The sequence below is a fragment of the Danio aesculapii genome, chromosome 23 (assembly GCF_903798145.1).
Source record: "Danio aesculapii chromosome 23, fDanAes4.1, whole genome shotgun sequence".
In the NCBI taxonomy this organism is placed as follows: domain Eukaryota; kingdom Metazoa; phylum Chordata; class Actinopteri; order Cypriniformes; family Danionidae; genus Danio; species Danio aesculapii.
In genome coordinates this window covers 15494735-15517356 of record NC_079457.1, presented here as the reverse complement: position 1 = coordinate 15517356, position 22622 = coordinate 15494735, and the positions used below count along the sequence as shown (strand labels likewise).

Sequence of the window (22622 nt, the reverse complement as noted above, 5' to 3'; positions counted from 1 at the left end):
ACAAAGAGCTTTATTAAATTGGCAGGCACTTACAGTGCTTTCAAAGCAAACATATTTATCAGTTTGTTTTCCCTGGCATTCACTGTGAGCGCCGTAGGTAGATAACCTTTCTCTCAGTACACGGGTCAGAGACGAAAAGAGCTTCTCAGGCAACAAAACAATGAGGACAAATTATGACTAATACATTTTTATTAGGATTTACAGAACACACAGACTGAAATGCCACTGAGTGTAACAACAGTTTATCTACCAAAACATCTTGTCAGGCATATTTAGAGCAATAATCATTTGATGACATAATAAAAGACTATATTTAAAGAAACACTCAACTTAAAAAAAAAAATAGGCTCATTGTGAATCTCCCCTAGAGTTAAACAGTTGAAGTTTACCATTTTTGAATCCACACAGTCGATCTATATGTCTAGCGGCAGAACTTTTAGCTTAGCTTAGCATTTGCTGTTGAATTACATTAGACCATTAACATCTTGCTAAAAAAGGACCAAAGACTTTTTGTATTTTTCTATTTAAATTTTGACTCTTCTAAAGTTACATTGTGTTGCTAAAAAAAACATTGTGTTAAAGTTAAAAAGTTGCTATTTTCTAAGTTGATATGGCCAGGATATGAATATACTCTCATTCTGCCGTAATAATCAAGGTACTTTGCCACTATTCCATGGTTTTAAGTAAGGCAAGGAAAACGTGTCGTAATGTTCAAAATGACAGTATAACAAGACTTAGCCTAGAGGTGTGTGTGTGTGCTGTTTAAATAGAATGTGTAATCAACCCAGAGAGGAACAGGTGCTTGTGAGCGGTGCATTATAATAACTTGTAGTCCATATGCAGACAGCTTTGTAGTCCTTCAGTGATCTGCAAGGATAAGATTGCTGGTGATTGTGACAACTTGTTTTTCGCTCGTCTAATGCTGGTCTTTTAATTGCTCAGGCAACATGGCTAAAATCTATGGGAGACCGGTCATTCTCTTCATTTGCGCCTAAATTGTGAAACTCTTTACCCTCTGATATTTGCAATGCAGAATGCCTGAGGATTTTTTAAACCATCTCTTAAAACTTACTTTTTTAGGGTAGCTTTTATTTGATTTTATTGGACTTTTGGATTGGATTTTTAGATCTATTATTATTATTTTATGTGTTTTTAATTATTTTTTTATCATTATTTACATTTTTTTGCATTTGCATCTTTTTTGCAGTGTCTTTTACTGCTGCATATTTTAAGTCTGTAAAGTGCCTTGAGATGCTACTTTTAAAGGCGCTATATATAAATACAATTTATTATTATTATTATCATTAAATTTTATTATTATTATTATTCATTGATTTATTCATTTTCTTTTTGGCTTAGTTATTAATCATGGGTCACCACAACAAAATAAACCGCCAACTTATCCAGCATATGTTTTATGCAGCGGATGCCCTTCCAGCCGCAACTCAACACTGAGAAACACCTTTACACTCTTGCATTCACACACATACACTATGGCCAATTTGGCTTATTCAGTTCACCTATAGCGCATGTCTTTGGACTGTGGGGGAAACCAGAGCACCCATAGGAAACCCACGCAAACACGGGGAGAACATGCAAACTCCACACAGAAATGCCAACTGACCCAGTCGTGGCCCGAAGCAGCGACCTTCTTGCTGTGAGGCAATCATGCTACATACTATGCTGCCGTGATGCCCCTCTATTATTATTATTATTATTATTATTATATTATTATCATCATCAAGCAGCACTTCGAGATGCCATTTTTATTTTTTTAGCTCATCTATCAGAAATGAGACATACAGGATTGTGGAATTTCAAAGGCAGAGAAGGACACATCTTTGGAAATTCGAAGTGAAGCAGAATTTGGATTCGCACGTGCCTTGATGCATTCCCGCCTTGGAATGCTGCTTCCAAAAGATGCATTCTTAAGCTTTCAGGCGGAGCCATTGTTTCTCTGCATTCCTTAAGCAATAGACAGCATTTTTAAAAATGCAATATTTTATAATGTCATTCCTTTGTCGCGTAATTTTGAAGGGCATCACGGTGGGTAACACGTTCAGCTTACAGCAGGACGGTTGCTGGTTCGAGCCTCAGCTGGGTCAGCTGCATTTCTGTGTGCAGTTTGCATGTTCTCCCCATGTTCACGTGGGTTTCCTCCAGGTGCTCCGGTTTCCCCCACAAGTCCAAAGACATGCACTATAGGCTAAATTGTCTGTAGTGTATGTGTGTGAGTGAGTGTGTATGGATGTTTCCCAGTGATAGGTTACAGCTGGAAGGGCATCCGCTGTGCAAAACATATGCTGGATAAGTTGGCGGTTCATTCCGCTGTGGCGACCCCAGATTAATAAAGGGACTAAGCCGAAAAGAAAATGAATGAATGAATAAATGTAACTTTGAAAAGTGGTTTATTTTCCCACTGCTGATTTCAGCTGCTGTCCTTGGTGCTGAATCCTTCGTCCAATCCCTTCCCTAGAAATACTGTATGAACTTCTACTTCCAGACCAGCTCTTCAGACTTTACATGTCTAAATCTATTATTATTGTCACAAGCCATCAATGTTGCTGTATAATTCCCGAAAATGTCCTCTTATAACTGATTTTTTTACTTCCCTAAAGACACTGATAGACAAAAAAGCTGCTAAATTACAATTCTTGTCACATTTATACACAGAGCCCCTCGCTAACAGAAACTATTATGCTTGACTTATCCTACAGTTGTAAATCTTACTGTACTTTTGCAGATCTGACGGTTGTTATTTTTATTCATTCAGCCTGTCAGTTGCTTTTGACTCAGTCTGCCTCTCTCTTTTTTCCCTCTGTCGCTAACAAAGAGAGTGTAGGCTTGCAATTTGCCGTGTCTTTTTAACATGCCTAATGCTCTGGAGGGGGGGAAATGACACTTAATGTGCTTTCAGATGTCCGGGACGGCTTGTGCATACTTTACTGTCTGAAACTGTGGGTGTGTGTTTGTCTGTGTGAGTGTGTACATCTATCCAAGGCTCTGGATTGAATTTCAGAGGAGGAGGTGAGTTTTTTGGGGGGGATGCTGCATTGCCATGGCACCGGGAGATGGCCGTTATGATGTGTGTGCGCATGTAAGTGTGTGTACTTAGTGGGCAAGCTCTTCTCTCTCTTTCAATAAATGAAGTGTGTGTCTGTGTGTGTCCTGCACACATTTCGTTTTGTCTCCAGAGGGATTTATTCTGACTCTCAACAGGCTTGGTCCTCCGAAGACCTAAATAGGAATGATCAGAGAGCTGCATGTGCATACGAATCAAAGAAAATAATCAACATACATGCATTATGGCAAATATTAAGTCTAGGTTTTTATTTGTAATATATATATATTTTATAATGTAATATATAAAAGTAATCGTTTTTAATGTAATAATAATTAATAATAATTTCATATGTAATATATAAAAGAATATATAAACAACCCCAACTACTTTGACTTGTATATCATTGCAGACAATATGAACACAAAGTATTTCATGCTTTGTTTGTAACAGTTGTAATATACATCCTTTCCTGTCATTCAGACCTGCAACACATCCCAATAAATGCTGGGACAGGAGCAATTTAGCACTAGTAATCAGGTAAATTGGTTAAATAATGATGTGATTTGAAACAGGTGATGTCAAAAGGTGTATGTAATTACAATTGGGTACAAAAGCAGCATCCATGAATAGTCTAGTTCTTTAGGAGCAAATATGGGCCATGGATCGCCAGTTTGCCAACAAATACATGAGTAATTTATTGAAAAGTTTAAAAACAATATTCTTCAAAGAATAGATAGGAATACATTTGGTTATTTGACCTTAAACAGTGCATAACATTATTAAAAGTTTCAAGGAATCTGAAGGAATTTCAGTGCATAAAGGACAAGGGCGCAAGCCTAAGCTAAAAAAATCGTGATCTCTGTTCTCTAAAGCGGCACTGCATCAAGAATCCTCATTCATTCAGAAGCGATATCACCTCATGGGCTCAGGACTACTTTGGCAAACCTTTGTCAAGTGCCACAATATGTAGTTACATCCACATATGCCATTTAAAACTGCACTGTGCCAAAAGGAAGCCCTATGTTAACAGTGTCCAAAAGTGCCGTCAACTTCTCTGGGCTCAAAGGCATCTGGGATAGACCATCACACAGTGGAAACGTGTGCCGTGGTCAGATGAATTAGTATTTCAGGTATTTTTTCAGGTATATACAGTTGAAGACAGAATTATTAGCCGCCCTAAATTATTAGCTGTTTATTTGTTTCCTTAATTTCTGCTTAATGGAGAGAAGATTTTTTCAACACATTTCTAAACATAGTAGTTTTAATAACTCATGTCTAATAACTGATTTATTTTATCTTTGCCATGATGACAGTAAATAATATTTTACTAGATATTTTCAAGACACTTTTATACAGCTTAAAGTGATATTTAAAGGCTTAAATAGGTTAATTGGGTTAAATAGGCAGGTTAGGGTAATTAGGCAAGTTATTTTATATATAGCTTAAAGGGGCTGATAATTTTGACCTTAAAATGTTTTTTAAAAAATTAAAAACTCCTTTTACTCTAGCTGAAATGAAACAAACAAGACTTTCACCAGAAGAAAAAGTATTATCAGACATACTGTGAAAATTTCCTTGCTCTGTTAAAAATTATTTAAGAAATATTCAAAAAAGAAAAATCAAAGGGGGCAAATAATTCTGACTTCAACTGTATATATAATATTGGACTTTGTTAAAGTCATGACTACAAAAATGTTTAACATTTTGATAAGTTAATTAAATCTAAATTTAAATCAGGTCACAACTATTTTTTTGTTATACAAATTTAAACTTAATATTTTAGTTTTACTGAAGCAAGATGAGATGACTAAAAAAATGTCTTTGATTCAACTGTAAATTATGCAGCAAGATATTGTTTGACGCCCATCACATTAGACAATTGTGTAATGCTTTTTTGGCTTTTATGTATTATTCTAATAGATGCATTCAGTGCCATTTCTTGTCCCTACTGTACAGCTCAAATTTACATTAACAGGCTCTACTGAGGTAAATGTACCATTATTGTTTATAGGCTTTTTATACTGATGTCTTTATGCATGAAAAAATAATATCCATTTAAGTAGTCATTCAGTAACTCTCAACACATCTTATCTTCATTTAAATTTATTTAATGCCATAGTTAGAAATAAAGATGCCAATCAGTTGATGATCTGCACTGAAATTTTAAATAATTGAGAAAAAATGACCTGTTAAATCAAATTAAAGTGCATAAAAATTATATTAACACTTTCAATTTCAGAAATGTCCTGCAACCTAAATTTCGATGCATCCCTAGCAAATATATACTGCATTTTCACTGTTGGGTGAGCATACCTTAACACACACCGCTGTTAATTATGAATTATTAATATGCATTTATATATACATGTAGCATCAATATGTTAAAGGACACATAGTTTATTTAACAAGCTTTAAAGTTTATGAATGACCTGTTTTCAGTGTGTGTGTGTGTGTGAGAGAGAGAGAAAGCAAGTAAAGTAATGGTAGTGGTGGCTTCACCTTTACGTTCCTCTCTACCGCCTGCTTTTAGCCCCGCACACCAGACAAGCAATTACTGTGTCTTTCCTCCTCCTTACACACTCAACACACACACACACACACACACAGCCCTGACAAACAGCAGACAGACGACAGGAGAAGATTTTTCCCTTGTTTCTTTCCTGCATCCCCAAAAGCTCCCATGAGGTGTGTGAGTGTGTGTGTTGAGACATCTGATTGAACAAAGCTCAGAGCGAATGGATGAGGGGACTCTTTACACATGTTTTAAAAGAAATCTGAGAAGAAAGCCGTGAGGATTGTGAACTTCTCCCTGAGAGGGTTTGGAAGAGGAGAAGCAGACAACAGAAGAGTCAAAACGAGATAAATATAGACAAGACAGGAGAGAAAGAGAGAGAGGAGATGAGAGAGAGAAAGGATGATAAGTGGAAAATATGAGACACGAGGCAAAATGAGACGGAAAAAGAGAAAAAGTAGGTGAAAATAAGAGTGAAAATGAGAGAAAAGAGAAGAGAGAGCCCCAAGAAGATTGGATGAAAAGAGAAGTGATGAATGATGGTTTGAGATGATGAGAAAATGTGAGAAGAAATAGGACAAGACAAAAAGGAAAAACAAGTGAAAGTGAGAAGAGAACATCTGGAATGAGACAAAAGGAAAAGACAAAATGAGAAGAAATGTGCACTGTAAGGCCCAGTACCAATTCTATTTTTGTACCCCTACCCATTCCCCTTCCCTTGGGCCTTGAAACAGAGTGTAAAGGGGAAAGGGCTTCAAAATTTACCCCTAAGAAATGGGACACCACCTGTACACGTCATTATATGTGGTCACAAGCTCTTACTTTATATGAGATTGATAACGGCGACTGCTGTAGTTATTCCAGTTGCGTTATTTTTTGGTATTTATCTTCAGGAAATCACTGAAGGTAGCGATATCATGTTATCATAATGATATAATTTGGCAATAAGATCGTAACTGTGCTGTAGATTTACATCGTGGCCATATTCATCTATTTAAACACACGAAAACAACATTAACATTTTACCAGACTGTAAAAAGCTAATTCCCGTTCATCAGACTTTTCTGACAGGGGATTCGAGTGTGATCGAGTGTCAGATGTTATAGTATGTTGTGGGACTGCTATACAGGAGTTATTATTAGGGATTATAGATAGTGAAATTTAGCGTTTTTTATTTTAACGTTTTTTTAAAAAGCATGATGGTAGAACACGAACGCCATTATGAATATATTAAAATATGTGCCTGTTTGTTGTAAAAAATTTGTAATAATGACAAAAAAATACTAATTTGTGCATCTTCTTACTTCCGTGTGCAGCCATGCTGCCTTGTAGATAGTGTACTCTGGGAAATTTTTGTACCCCTTGGTTTTCGAGTGTGGTTCTGAAAAATCTTAGTTTCAAGTGTTATCTAGCCCTTCCCCTTAGCCCTACGCCATCAAGATAAAGAGAATTGGGACACCCCTACCCCTTCACGTGAACGCACAAAACGAGGGGTAAGGGGAAGGGCTAAGGGGTAGAATTGGGATTGGGCCTAAAAATGCTGCGTACCACACCATTCCATCATGTTGTCCCAACACAAATCGAGTTAACTTAATCGTTTTTTTTTTTACAAATTTAAGTGTATTGAACAAAAAACAATTAAGTTGTCGCAAAAAACCCTTAAGGATTGTGTTGTTTTAACTTATTATTTTAAATAAGTAGTTTAAACAAGCAGCAAAAGTTCTTTTTTCAGTCTTAGACAGGATGAAAGAAAAATATGAATGAGCCAAACAAAAAAACAATGAAAGATGAAAAATGTTGGCATACATTAATTCATTAGTTTTGATTCAAGTTCAATTGCATGATTCAGTTACATAATAAATCATACATTTCTGATGTTTGAATATTTAAAAAAACACTTATACCTGATTAGATATTAATATAAGCTTTTGTTTATACAGAATAAACATCACATATGGCACAAATTACATGAAAAGGGAAGCATCAAGACGAAATGAGATGATATAAAAAAAATATTTGACAAGAATAGAAGCCCAGACGAGATAAAAGTAAAGTGTCACCAATAAATAAGACAAAAACAGAAGAAATGAGATGAGATGGAAAGAAAACTGTGCAAAGATGAGCCAAAAAGAAAAAAAAGAGAGTTCAAAATGTTTGTATGTAATAATAAATTAATTCAATACAAGTTCTAGTTGGTGACATGGTGGCGCAGTGGGTAGCGCTGTCGGCTCACAGCAAGAAGGTCAATGGTTCGAGTCCCGGCTGATCCAGTAGGCGTTTCTGCCTGGAGTTTGCATGTTCTTCTGAATTGAATCAACTAAATTGGCCGTGTGAATGAGTGTGTATGGATGTTTCCCATTACTGGGTTGTAGCTGGAAGAGCATCCGCTGTGTAAAACATATGCTGGATAAGTTGGCTGTTCTTTTCACTGTGGCAACCCCTGATGCCAGGGACTAAGCCAAAGGAAAACAAATGAATGAATGAGATGAGGTGAAAAAGAGATAGAAGCTGAAAATAGATGTCAAGATAAGATGAGATGAAATGAGAAGAAATGAAAAGAGAAGTCGAGGTGAAACCAGAAGAACTGAGAAATGATGAAATGAGAAGTAAGGTGATGGATGAGACACGAGGAGTCGAGAGAACAGGTGAGCAGTGTTGAGTAGAGCCTCCCAATGAAAATTCAAGAGTTGAACAGCAGTGTAAATCAATCTGTAATCTTCAATCTGCCCCAGTGTTTGTCCAACAGGTGGAATAACTCCCTCATAAACAGACTGAGAGTGTGGATCTGCTTCAGCCCTCGGGATCAATATGTAATTAGGAATTCATTTAGCTGAGCACCAATGCCAAACACCCCAAACATACACCGTCCAAACTCCACCGTCATGACTGAATACAAGCAAACGAATGAGGAAACTTAACTATTTCAAGCGCTGTCGTTAAAAAAAAGTGGCTAATTTTGCACGAATTAGGGTTGCATGGTTTACCGGTACCATGGTAGTATCGTGATACTATGGCTCCAAAATACTGGTGGAGCCACTGTAGTTTGTAAACGGTAGTATCGTCATTAATGGTTTATCTACAATAGATAATACAATGTTTTAGTTCGAACGCACATCTGAATTGATTCATTTCTGTTCCTGTTGATATGATTTAGTAGCTACAACAACCACAACAATCTCTTTAAAAGAACAACTCACAAAGTGAAATTTTTAATTATTTGGATTGTTACCTGATAACCCAAAATAGTAACAGAAAACATTGAAACAATTTTTGCGCACTTCATATAGTCTATTTTTGTTGGAAAAAATTTAATTTTTTATCTTTATTTTAATAAATTTTTATAATATATCAGACCACCCTAATTAACGCTTGATCCCCCCTGAAGGACATCAAAACAATATGTATATAACATCAGAAAGAGAGAGTGAGAGAGATTGAGAAAGAGAGAGAGAATGTTTCCCCACAGCACGGATCAAACCCTGATCCCGCTGTGAAGATCGACTCCCTCCTGCAACGGCCAACACATCGAATGCAAACAAGACCCAAACACCAAACCCTCAAATTGCATAACGCTAAATACGCTTACATTCTAGCCTTAAACACTGAAGACTCTCCTCCTCCTCCTCCCTCTTTCTCCCAATAATGAGCTCAATCCTAAAAGCGATTATGGATCGGCTGGAATGATCACTGATATTAAAACAGCCTTTGACCTCAAAAGACTTCAGCCAATCAGATCAGCTGCAGGATTAGTGTTCTCCACGGAGCCCGAGTAGATTACGCCTCCTAAATCTCACAGCAAAAACTTCAGACTGTTTGTCTCAGGATCGTGACGTCTGCGGGTCAAATGCCAAGTATAGAGAGATATCAGACAGATGCTGTTTGCCTCAATAGTCTAAACACAGCAGATTTAGTGCTGCCTCATATGCTCAAACACTGTGTCTCTCGCTCGTTTTGTTTTTTTTCTCTCGCTCAATCACATGGCGTGCAGCAGCTGGCGATAATTAGAGGGATTTTTTAGCAGATCACACTGTTCTGAAGTGAGGTAAAAATGAAGAGAGAGACACCACATCATTTCTAAAGCTCGCACTGCTCGCACTGAGCAATTTGGGCCATGATTTGGTCGTCTGAGACAAATTTTTGGAAATTCTAAAAGATTTTTAGAATTCTAGATTAAATCTGTGGTCTTTGATCGTTGGATTGGAGATTAATGGCCGTTGCGATCTAATTTTCTCTCTGATGAAATTCAGGCAGTGTGACTTCTCTCACGATTAGCATCAAACCACAAACCAATATTTAGTTATTTTTTTTGTTTTTGAATTTAAAATCAGTTTGTGGTTTGTTAGAATAGGTTTAGAGAGTTTTGTCACTTTTGTTGTTTATTTAGTGTATTATGTTTATCTTGGTATTAGCTTTGAGGTATATATATTTATTTACATGACACAGCTATTTCACTCTGCAGCCCAAGACTGGTTACTTACTGAAGCTAGGCAGGGCTGAGCCTGGTCAATACCTGGATGGTAGACCACTTGGAAAAACTAAGTTGCTGTTGGAAATGGCATTAGTGAGGCCAGCAGGGGGCGCTTAACCTGCGGTCTGAGAGAGTCTTAATGCCTTAGTATAGTGAAGAGGACACCATACTGTCAGTGAGCGCTGTCTTTCAGATGAGACGTAAAACAGAGGTCCTGATTAAAAATCCCTTAGCACTTCTTGTAAAGAGTAAGGGTGTAAATCTGGTGTCTTGCCAAATCCCCTCAATTGGCTTTTACCCATCATGGCCTCCCAATCATTCCCATCCAGCGAATTGAATCTATTTACCTCTGTCTCTCCACTCCACCAATAGCTGATGTGTGGTGAGTGCACTGGCACCGTTGTCCTGTGGGTGCTGTTGCATCATTCAAGTGGATGCTGCACACTGGTGGTGGAGCGGAGAGACATGTACTAATATTCATCCTATTAAATATTTATTTTCTGATAAGTCATCTCTGGTCATATAAGATACAATCACAACGGCAGAAGTATTTTTAATGTTTTAGCTATAAAACTATCTTCTCCAGAACTGTAATGACTCCAAAAAGTGTGCTGATATCTGAACAACCTTAAATCTAACATCATGACTTGACTGACATCATGATTTTAACTCTACGGACCATATCACTTCAAAACACACACAGACACACGCACACGCACACGCACACACACACAAAGAAAAGAAAAAAACATTGTTGATTTTAAAAAGTGTGTTAGTATGAACCTGTGTTGCACTGAAGCATTTGGAAAGGGTTAGTTATAAAGGACTTGCTAAGGTAGAGAAAACATTACAGTGAAGGAGAGGTTAAAAGACTAATGAAAGCATGCTAGAAGGTGTCAGCAATCTCTCTCTCGCTCTCTCTCTCTCTCAGATGTGAAAGGAAGGACTCCATAGGGGCCGCGAGGAGTGAGAAATGAGCAAATATGAGTGTGGAGCTGAAATTAGAGCAAGCGGATGAGAGAGAGAGAGATGTTAATTTCATTAAGGGAACACTGACTGTGAAAAAGCACTCGCTGTGGGCAGGGACCAATACTAGAACACATGGAGAGCGATTATATATTTATATTTGATATTATTATTTTAATATGGTGATTTTTACAGTGTATTTATTTTATGTGTAATTAATATGCAAAAATTAAAAAAAATAGAGTGTTATATTTAAATATAAATAATATTTAGTAGTTTATTTAAAACATATTAAATAATTATTTATAATATGAAAATTATTAAAATGGAAAAAATGTGAAACACTATCAAAACTATTTAAATGTTATTTAATACTTATTTATTATTAATAATTTTAATAATTATACAAATATTTTTTTATATTTAAACCAATATATTAAATTATTTGTAATTAGCTTTCAGTTGCATATCATAGTGTACACCACATGCTACTAACATTTAAATAATAATAATAATAATAATAATAATAATAATAATGATAATACGTTATTGAAATCTAATAATAATGATAATAATAATAATAATAATAATAATAATAATAATAATAATAATAATAAATACATAATGTTTAATAATTAAAGACTATAAATTTACATATTAAATTCAATTTAAATCTAATGTTTTGGTACTTTAACATTTTAGAAGTAGAAATAGATAAAAAGGTACATAAAACTGCAGTAGCACTATACTTAACTACTATACACTAACTACTAAAATGTTATTTAATATTAATTTATTATTAATAATTCTAATAATTATTTAATAATTCTGCAAATATTTTTAATATTTAAACCAATAAATATTAAATTATTTGTAATTAGCTTTTAGTTGCATATCATAGTGTACACCACATGCTACTAACTTAATAATAATAATAAAAAAAATAAAATTTATAATAATAATAATAATAATAATAATAATAATAATAATTATTATTATTATTATATGGTTCCCAGATAATAAAGGGACTAAGCCAAAAAGAAAATACATGCATGCATGAATGAATAATAATAATAAATAAATAATAATAATAATAAATAAATAAATAAATAAATAAATAAATAAATAAATAAATAAATAAATAATGCTTAATCATTTAAAAATGTAAATTTACATATTGAATACAATTTAAATCTAATATTTTGGTATTTTAACATTTTAGAAGGTAAACATTTTGATAAAAAATGTACATAAAAACTGCAGTAGCACTATACTTTCAGCAGCTTCTGCTATTGAATTAATAAACACACAAGCTTGTCTGCACAGAAAGTACTGTAATGTTTGAAATGGGAATGGCGTCTGTATTACACGAGCTTTAATACAGCAAAAAGCCCCAGAGGACTGATGGAGGAATGTAATCCTGCCGAGCTCACAGCACACGCCGAGACGAAAAATAAAACACAGCCCCATGCTGAATGGAGACGCTCAAATACCGCTCGCTTCGCCAATTATTTGTTCCTGTCCTGTCGGGAGTCATGTAAATTACTTTAAGTGCACTTTTCCAAGGAAAGTACGCCCGCCATTACTGTAATGATGACAACCGAGGGTTTACTCACCCCTACCGAGTCTGGACACAGCAGACAAGACAACAAAAGCACTAAAAGAAGACGAGCTCGCTGCTGTCAGCTGTGCGTTGTTCTAGCAGCATTAAATTCGCCATTTAAAAGCATGCAAGCATCTGAAGATTCAGCATTGTGAGATATTGCAGTTGTGCCACTCCACCACCAGAGGGCAAACAACCTCTGTGCCATCTGAGCAACTCTTTCTTTCCTCTAGTTGTCATTGCTAGACTTTTTACGATATGATTCCATGGTTTTTGGAGATTGTAGGCTTAACGCAGATAAAAAAAGCATGGCTATTTATTTCTAACAGCACATGTGCACTGAAAAGTGAACTTACATGTTATGCAGGACACACCAGCCGCAGTGTGGATCTCCTGAACTCAGACACTCTCCGCATGTGCTGTACTGCTCACAGGACTCGATCGGCACTCGCGTCACCTGAAGAGACAAACAACAGACTTGAGAATTTTCACAGTTAAAGACTATCATCTAAAGTAACATATGAAAGTCGCCCATTTCTCTTAAATAATCTAGAAGAAACTGCCATTACGTTTTAAGACTGGATATGCACTGTATTCTCCCAGAGGAGCATTTTTATTCACAGGATATATGTGGTCACACCCTTAAAGGAAAAGCTCAACTTAATTTACTAGAGCACTTTATTTCAGCTAGAGCACATTTAAGTTCAATCTCAGTTGGCCAAAGTGCTGTAAAGAGATATAAAAGGGAAAAAAAAGAGGGTCGAATGGGAAAAAAAGAAGCAATAATAGCAAAATAAATAAAAAGCAAAGATAAACACATATTATATTTACATTTGAGGGAATGTGATTTTAGCTTTGATTTGAATTCAGCAAGCGAGGTGGTAGGTAGTGGCAGAAACAAAAACAATTCTGTCAACATCTACGCATCCTCCATTTTTTCTAAACCAGAGATGCCTAAAGTAGGGCCCGCGGGTCAAAGTTGGCCCATCGTAACCTTTGATTTGACCCACCATCCCATATTCTGTCAATATTTAGGCCTGCTCCTCCTTAACTTGTTCTAAACCTGTTTGAGTTTCTGTTGAACACAAAGGAAGATATTTTGAAGAATGTTGGAAAAGCAGCAGCCATTAACTTCCAGTTTTGTTTTTCCTACCATGGATGTCAATGGCTGCTGGTCTCCAAACATTCTTCAGAATATTCTGACTGTTTTGTGTTCAACAGAACAGTTTAGTGTGAGCAGATGGTTAGAAAATTGTTATTTGTGGGTGAACTATCTCTTTAAGGCTCCGATAAAACCATAATGAAGTATTCTTTTTTTTTTTTAAATTGATAATTTACTAGCTCTTTAATTAAATTAAAAGTGTATTAAAAGTAAATTAAAAGTGAAGCTGACAGATCCAAACAGATGAATACAGCATACACTAACTTGTTTATTATTCAGCGGTAGGATGGTGCCAAACAGTCAAAAACAGCGGCGTGACAAAGAAGCATATGAATATGTATATGAATGTATTCAACTAGGGCGTCACGGTGGTGCAGTGGGCAGCACAATCGCATCACAGCAAGAAGGTCACGGGTTCAAGTGCCAGCTGGGTCAGCTGGCATTTCTGTGTGGAGTTTGCATGTTCTCCCCGTGTTCACATACAGTAGGTTTCCTCCAGGTGCTCCGGTTTCCCCCACAGTCCAAAGACATGCGCTGTAGGTGAAATGAATAAACTAAATTGGCCGTAGTGTATGTGTGTGAATGCAAGAGTGTGTGGGTGTTTCCCAGTGTTGTGTTGCGGCTGGAAGGGCATCCGCTGCGTAAAACATATGCTGGATAAGTTGGCTGTTCATTCCGCTGTGATGACCCCTGATTAATAAAGAGACTAAGCCAAAAAGAAAATGAATGAATGAATGTATTCACTGATTGTTCTTAGTTTCAGTGATTGTAAAATGTTGTGATTGACCAATCAGAATCAAGTATTCCAGAGAGCTGTGTGAAAAATAATAGCGTATTCATTGTTAAAACGTATACTGTGCATATGTGTGTGTCTGTGTGTGTAACAGAAACAGAGACAGAAGAGAGGAAACAGGACACAAGCAGCTGTGCTGTAGCCACTGAGAGGAATAGCATTGACACAGGGCTCTTTTGTGTCGCCCCACTGCACCTGTCCAGATAGGTATGAATACACACACATGCACCCATACATAAGTGTGCGCACACTCACACTCCCTCAGTATATACTACTATATACTCTAACACAGTACTTGACCTCAGATCTATATAAATGTGTTTCCTTAACAGTGCATGTAGCATACATACATACTAAACACAAGCGCAAATCCATCAAAACATAAAAAATTTAAATAAATAAATAAATAATAATAATTCATATAAATTATATAATCATCTTATATTAAAATTATATTATACATTTATATTATTAAAATATATATTTAATTATATTATAATAACTAAGGATTTTTGCAGCCGATACCAAGTACCGATTTCTTGTCATGGTAATCGGCCGAGTACTGATTCTGATGCTTCGATTATGAAGTTTTACAATGCATAAAGCACATTTTCCCTCTAAGTATGATACTTAAGTGGAGATCTCTCCTTACCCAAGAGACTAAATAAAGAATGTAGCATATAATGCTATAAACACGTCTCTTATAACAATTTAGGTGTGAACATGACATGTCATGGTCAGAAGCAGCTTTACAGAGCATAATAAATAGCACAGACAAAAAAAAAAAAGGTGAGAAAAATGACTAACAATGCCATTTGAAAACAACTAGTTTGAATCTAACACAAAACTAACACAAACACTTGTGATCAGTTCATGAGATCGGCCAGGGGTGCGTTTCTGAAAACCATTGTTAGCCAACTAAGGTCGCAAGTTGTGTCGTTACAAACAAAGGTCATGCATTTGGTGTTTCGCAAATTCATTGTTCCAATGAACATTCGCAACCTGCGTCGCAAACTTCTATGCTTGCAACTACACTTCTGGAGCTATAGTTAGAAACATAGTTCCTGGCTGTGTTCTATTCCCAGTAATTCCCCCTATGCCCTATTCGTTTAGAACATTCTGACATTTAAACTTGGAATGATTTTTTAAAAAAAGCATTAAAGTCATTATTCGTAGGTGTAATTTGCTTTCAAAGTATTTTTACAGTTCAGTTTCAGTAATCTTCATGTTTACAATTGCGCTCCCTTCACAGTGCACTTTGAAAACATTGATGCCATTTTCAACACAGCCATGGCTCATGGCAAAAGCTATAGGTGACCTATTATTTAAAAGCAGAATTTACGTTACGTCTTTAGAGGTTGTGAAAACAAAATACAGCATACATTAACACTTTTAATGTATAGTAGGTTATTTATTAAATATCTGTACTGTATGACATGGGCCTGTTGGTTAGAACATTTCTGCAGTGGTTTGCATGTGTCAAATTGTAAAAATAGACTTTTCAAAAAAAAAAAATAATAATAAACAACATCCTACTTCATGATAATAATTAAAAAAATAAATAAATAAATAAAAATAAATAATAATAATAATAGTAATGATAATAATAATAATAATCATCATCATTATCATAATCATCAACATCATTATCATCATCATCATCATCATCATCATCATCATTAATTATTAATATTATTATTAAAGTATGATTTTTTCATTTCCTAATAAATAATAAATATTGAATTTCATTTCATAATAAATAGCCTCATTATTTATTTATTTATATGATTATATATGATATTACAATACATGTTAGCGTTTGTAAGTGATTTTACGTTTAAGAATAAAATGTGGAATGTTCTCAATAATATTTGTAAAGTAAAACATTTACATACCATTTACATAAATGTCTATTAATATGGAAAACGAGTGCATGTTTTTAGCAAAACTAATATTGGATTTTTTTTTTAAAATGCGTGTTCATGTTAAACAGTATTTGCACAAACAAATTTGTTTAGAGCGTCATTATGGAGGTTTTACATTTTAACTAACGTGGTTTAAACGATGGATCTGCGACAGAGAAACTATGGGTTTTGGGAAACACTCGTCACTACATTGTTCTTTTCCCAAGCGATGCTTTGTACTATGATAGTCCAGCTGCAAGTTACGTCGTTGTTTGGGAAACGCACCCCAGATCAGCTAGTACCAATCGAGTCATTAAATGTGATTATCGGCCGATACCGATCTCCGGCCGATTGATTGAAACATCCCTAATAATAACTAAACATTAATAATTCACTATTGAATCATATAACATTACATTATAAAATAGTATTACTGTATTATTATTTATTTATGTTTGTATTTATTCATTTAGTATTATTTTTAGTAGTAGTAGTAGCAGCTGTATCTGTAACATCTTTTAAATATTGAAAATTAATATTTACAAAGGTAAATATTAAAGGTGATTGTGTCTCCAGAGTGAGACTCGACTCAGTAACCATAATAAAAATCAAACATGTCACTCCCCAAAACCCAACAAGCAAGCAGTGAGTGTCTGGCAAACAGTCTGAACATATGTCACACATGCACACGCACACACACACATGCACACACACGCACACACACACCTCGATAATCAAACACATCTATAATACCTTAGAGATAAATGCTAAGCAGACAAACACACTCACACATGCCCACTGCAACAGACTCCAGCCTGGCTCTGCCCGCTGACCCACAATGCCCCTCTCCACTCCACTCGCACAGCCTTCTGCTGCCCACTTGGCATGCTGGGATAGCTCGGCTGATGACCGGGCCACAGCTCTGTGATTTGCGCCTGTGTTTGTAATATCTCTTTTATCTGTTTGTGTGTTTTCAGTGCCAGCGTGGAGCCTGTGATGTGCTCTCTCGTCACTGAGGGGACTTTTTTAGGGTGCACCTGCATCCTATTAGCAAAAACACACAGGCAAACCAGGAGAGTGTGAAGTCATTGAGGATTCTGGGACTGAAAATACTCGTTCTCCGTAGTTTGCCAAGTAATAATATCTGACAGGAAAGAATGAATGCTTATATGCGGTCAGGTGTGCTGCAGATAGATAACTACAACAAACTAAATATATGCATTTAATACAATAAACTAAGTCTTTTACCATTGGTGAGTGGTTGCTAATGTGTTTTATTCCTTTATTTTTATGCCAGTAAAGATGTCATTATTTACACAGAGAGATTTTATATATATAAACACACTTCAACAAACCCTAAATACACTGCCTAATATATTGATGGTTATGATAATAAAAAAATTATAATAATAGAAAAAGTTCCAAATTTGTATGAACTAAGATACTATAAAAATAAATAAATAAATAAATAAATAAATAGACTACAATAATGGGTGTTACAATCAGGGATAGTGCCGTGCTATTTTACAACGGTAGGCTAGCATAGACTAAGCATGAGGGTCTGGACAGAGAGAGAAAAGGGAAATTACAGTTACATATAATATAAGACACATTATTTCCCAGGAAGTACATTTATAGTAGAGTAATATGATAATCAGGGTTGCCAAACATATGAGAATTTGCTAGAACCTCTAATTGAATATTAGATTAGAAGTGTAGATTTAACATCAGACCTTGAAGCCAGTGTGATGCTTTAGGTTGATTTGAAGAGCTAATGTGTTTTAAAGGGCACATATAATGCAAAATCAACACTGTAAAAAATAAATCCGTAAAATTTACAGTAAAAAAAACGGTAGCTGCGGTTGCCAGTATTTTACAGTCAAAAATACGGTACAAACCGTAAAAGTAATTTCTAATTTTTACAGTAAACTACCGTATTTCATTAATTCATAGATGTAATATGTCTGTATTTTGAATTACCAACATCTACACATCTTTAGTTAAACAGTTAGACATGTTAACACAGCCATATGCAGGTGGTAATGAGTAAGTTACATAAAGAACCAATGCTCATCACAAACAACATTTCCCACAAGCAGAAAAGTTTGTAAGTGTATAGAAGGTGCTCAGTGTCATTCACACAGCTACTAAACACCAGTATGGTAACACGCATAAAATTAAAGTCATGAAATATACATTGTTTATCAACATTAGATGTAACATAAATCTCTAATATACATAACTGATGGGGAAACAACTAAAAAGATCCATAGTAATGTCAACAAAAATCATAAAAAGTGAAGTAAATTTCAGAGAGGCTTGAATAAACTAGTATTTTTGAATAATGAGCTGTATTTCAGCTTCACCCTTATCTGTCTCTATCACTGGCTGCTGTTTTTTGTCTGATGTAACGCAGGAGAAGCAGACACGCATGTGGGAATGGTGGGAGGGGAGAACCAGCTCATTTGCACTTAAAGCCACAGGTTACAAAAACAGCTACAATGTACTCAAACACTATTTTGGGCAGATTCTGGAGGCTATTATAAATAATCTGGTTGGTATTTTGAGCTGAAACCTTACAGACACGTTCTGGAGACACAAAGGCTTATCTTACATTTTGTAAAAGAGGTAAAATAGGTACTCTTTAAAGAAAATATTAACGGCCAAACTTTATCGTAAAACCTCTTAACATTTTCTGTCAAAAAGCTTATCATCAAAATTATTATGCAAAAAAAAAAAGTTTAAGATCAGAAGCCAGACACAAACATAATATAAGTCCAGAAATGACAATTAAGACTCTACCAGTGACTGTTAATAACTCGGGCGCAGCATCGCGCTTTTTGACGATTACCGCCATTGTGTTTTCTTTATTCTGACATTGGTGACGGGGTCAAAGGGCAGGATGAAGTGGGAGACAGTTTTAAGATGGATGAGTGGGCACACAGTATGTGTTTAGTGAGAGGGGTGGAGAAACATGCTGGGATCCCGTTGTGTATGTGTGTGTGTGCTGTATGGCCGTGTTAAATGTCATTAGTGTGTAAGCGGCGGGGTCTGATGGGGGCGTCCATCCACCTGTCCCAACCCTGAACAAAGACGCACATTCAAACCGTTATCCGCACAGTTGTGTTTCTACATATGGTGTGACTCCGTGGCAAAAACTGAGAGGTGTCCCACAAGGCTCTGTCCTGGTCCCTTTTTCATTTTCACCCAGCTCCTCCCTCCCTGGTTTCTCTTTCTTTTTTTCTTTCGCTCGCTTGTTGCCCCAGGACAAACAGGTGGTCAAAAGTAATGAGTCCAGCACATCAGCGCTGCCGCCCAGCCTGATGACAAACAAGCCCACCAGGGGCTTCGCTCACAAAGACAACAGAGGCCATACAACGCTGCTTCAACATGGGCAATAAGTCTCAATGTTACACAACACCGACTTAGAGCCAGACCAACAATCCAACAATATTAGACTCACAGATACCAGATGATGCCGTCTCAACGCCAACGGTCACCAAATGCCTTTTCTGGAGAGAGAAAAACTTTGATATTTTATGGGGAGAATGCAAGCCTGTACAAAGTGAATAGCTGCCAGGGCATTACTATGCAGTTGCTACGGTGTTCTGAGGGGTTGCTAGGGCATTTGGGGCAGTTTTAAGTATTAAAGACCTCACCGCCAAGTCTCTATAATATTCTGGCCCCTAGATATGGCTGAGGTTTCTACTTTGAATGCAAATCTACAGTATGGTATTGTTAAACTAGTTTTATCATTGAAAAGTTAGAATGCACCTGTTTTTAAGCAGTTAACTGAATCTATTGTACATCTAATATTGGCATATTCAAACTAAAATAGACATTGGATCATACAATTTACAAAGCCTTTGAATGAAACGCATATTTGTGGGAATTTGTCAGAATTAAAAACAATCATTAAAGGTTACATGTTTTGCAACGTTTTTTTATTTCTGAAAATATTTTAAAGACAAATGACTTTTAATTTTAAGGTTTTAATTATTTAATGTCTACACACTCTTTAACTATTTTAATGTAGTAAATTTGATTTTAGGCTAAACTAAATTAATATTTTATTATTCATATTTTATTGTCAACAAATACATTTTACTTTACGTCATTATATTTTGTTTCTATTACGAATATATCTGTCACAATCACTAGCAATCTAGTCCATACAGATCGCTGGAAAACTACATATCTGACACCAAAAGAACTACAAATCCTGTCATGCACCTCATGCACACCTGTTCCGGTTCTTCTTTGATGACACACACACAGCTGGGAGCTGCTCAAGGACTGATTCAATGGATCATATATAAAGCACACAAACACACAGGCTGCATCCGAAACCACCTACTCAGTAGGTACTGCATTTGAATTTAAACGTACTACTCAGCCGTAAGAGAAGTACGTTCTATACAGTATAAATGTGAGAAGTATGAATGGAATTCGGACGTACTGCATCCGCCATTTTGTCATGGTCACATGACCTAACTGCGTCAGTGGCGTCGCTTCACTCTCATTCATGAATTCTCTCGTTGGGCATCATGGGATAGCACAGTGTTCATGGGATGCGCACCTCAGAATCTCGCCGGAAGTTGTAGGTCATCCAGGTACTTTTTGCATGCTTATTTTTGAATTTTATGAATTCGGACATACTTCTTGGCTCACATACTGATTTTGGCGTCCTATATATTGTATGGAAGGATGTGGTTTCGGATGCAGCCCCAGACTTTGCTGAGTATTGTTATCTGTTTAAACTGTTGACACTACGACGCATTTTCCTTTGCTGTGTTTTGACCCTTGCTTTGTGTTATTGTTTATCCTGCCTGCCGTAGTAATGGGCAAATCGAAACACTGAATCAGTCGAAGCAAATGTGTCGATACTTCAAAACGTTTTGAAACCCATCTCTACAGTGACACCTCATTTCAATATATTGCTCTGGAACAGCTTCTGCAAAGAAACAGGTAAGCAAATTGAGGTATTAAACCCCACATTGTAGAGTTGAGGACAGTGAAGCAGTAAGAGTTCCTGACTAGCATGCAGAGATAATTCAGAGTTCAGGATTTAAATGCTCTGTTCTTGTAACATGTTTTGTTTTAACATTGGCCTGACATCCGAATGAACACTTAAATATGTCTTAATATTTAATATAGACATAATAAATATGTCTTGTTTTGGTCAAAAAAGTAACATTATTAAAATACATCAAGTCATAATTGTGATGTATATGTACAAGTCGGGATTCAAACTCGGGCCATTTGCAGCACAGTTACTGTGTACACGCACGGCCCACAAGGCTACATCAGATACAGACTTTTTTTCTGACCCTGACAATTAAATGCAGATTCACCAGGTCTTGAAACGCTTCTGAAATGATTCCGTTGCTTTGAATCGCTTCAGTCTCTTCACCTGGTGTTTTCGAAACACTTTGGTCATGTGACCTGGGTGTTCGGAATCACCTTAGTCACGTGACCTGGGTATATTGGATCACGCTGCGCTGCAGTGTTTCAAAACACTTGCGCTTCGGGATCTTGACACTGTCGAAACATCAGTTTCACATCAGTCATCACTACCTGCTGCCTGTACCAACCACTCGCCTGTTTACTGACCACAATTCTGGATTATCTGTATGTATCTGTTTACCCCTCTTTTGACCGTTGCCTGTTTGACTAATCTTATAAGTAAACTGCATGTGGATCCTCAACCCTGTTGTCAGCGTCCCTCAGGTACAATATCATTTCATTCATTATTTTAGTTGTAGTTATTTAACTTGTAAGTTAGACTAAGTAAAACTAATCTAGTTTAGTTTATTTGTTTACAGGGGCAATGTAGATCAATAAACATTACTGTAAAATGTGTTCCAGAACTAGCCAAGAATGGCTATTTTTCAACTGTAGACCCTTGACAGAATGTTAAAAAGTCACACCAAAAAATATAAACAAAGCATAATAATACAAAATATATCTATTTTTAACCTTATTTTAATTACACCAGGTTTAGTTTTTTGTTAACTAAATGCTGGTCTTACAACAAAATATAAATACAATGTACTTAATGCCTTCACAATATTATATAAAACACTTCTGGCGCTCCTGTGGTGGGATACGGGTACGGTTAGACAGGTTTGGTGGTATGGGTAGGTTTAA

At 36.1% G+C, this 22622-nt stretch overlaps 1 protein-coding gene across 1 annotated transcript in view; it reads right to left on the bottom strand.

Annotated features, from left to right (window-relative positions):
• Window positions 1–22622, bottom strand: part of plxna2 (plexin A2) — a 380453-nt gene that overhangs the window by 156831 nt on the left and 201000 nt on the right. The window contains exon 5 of the mRNA XM_056448621.1: window positions 12970–13070. Coding sequence (XP_056304596.1) covers window positions 12970–13070 — 101 coding nt within the window. The remainder of the gene's footprint in view (window positions 1–12969; window positions 13071–22622) is intronic.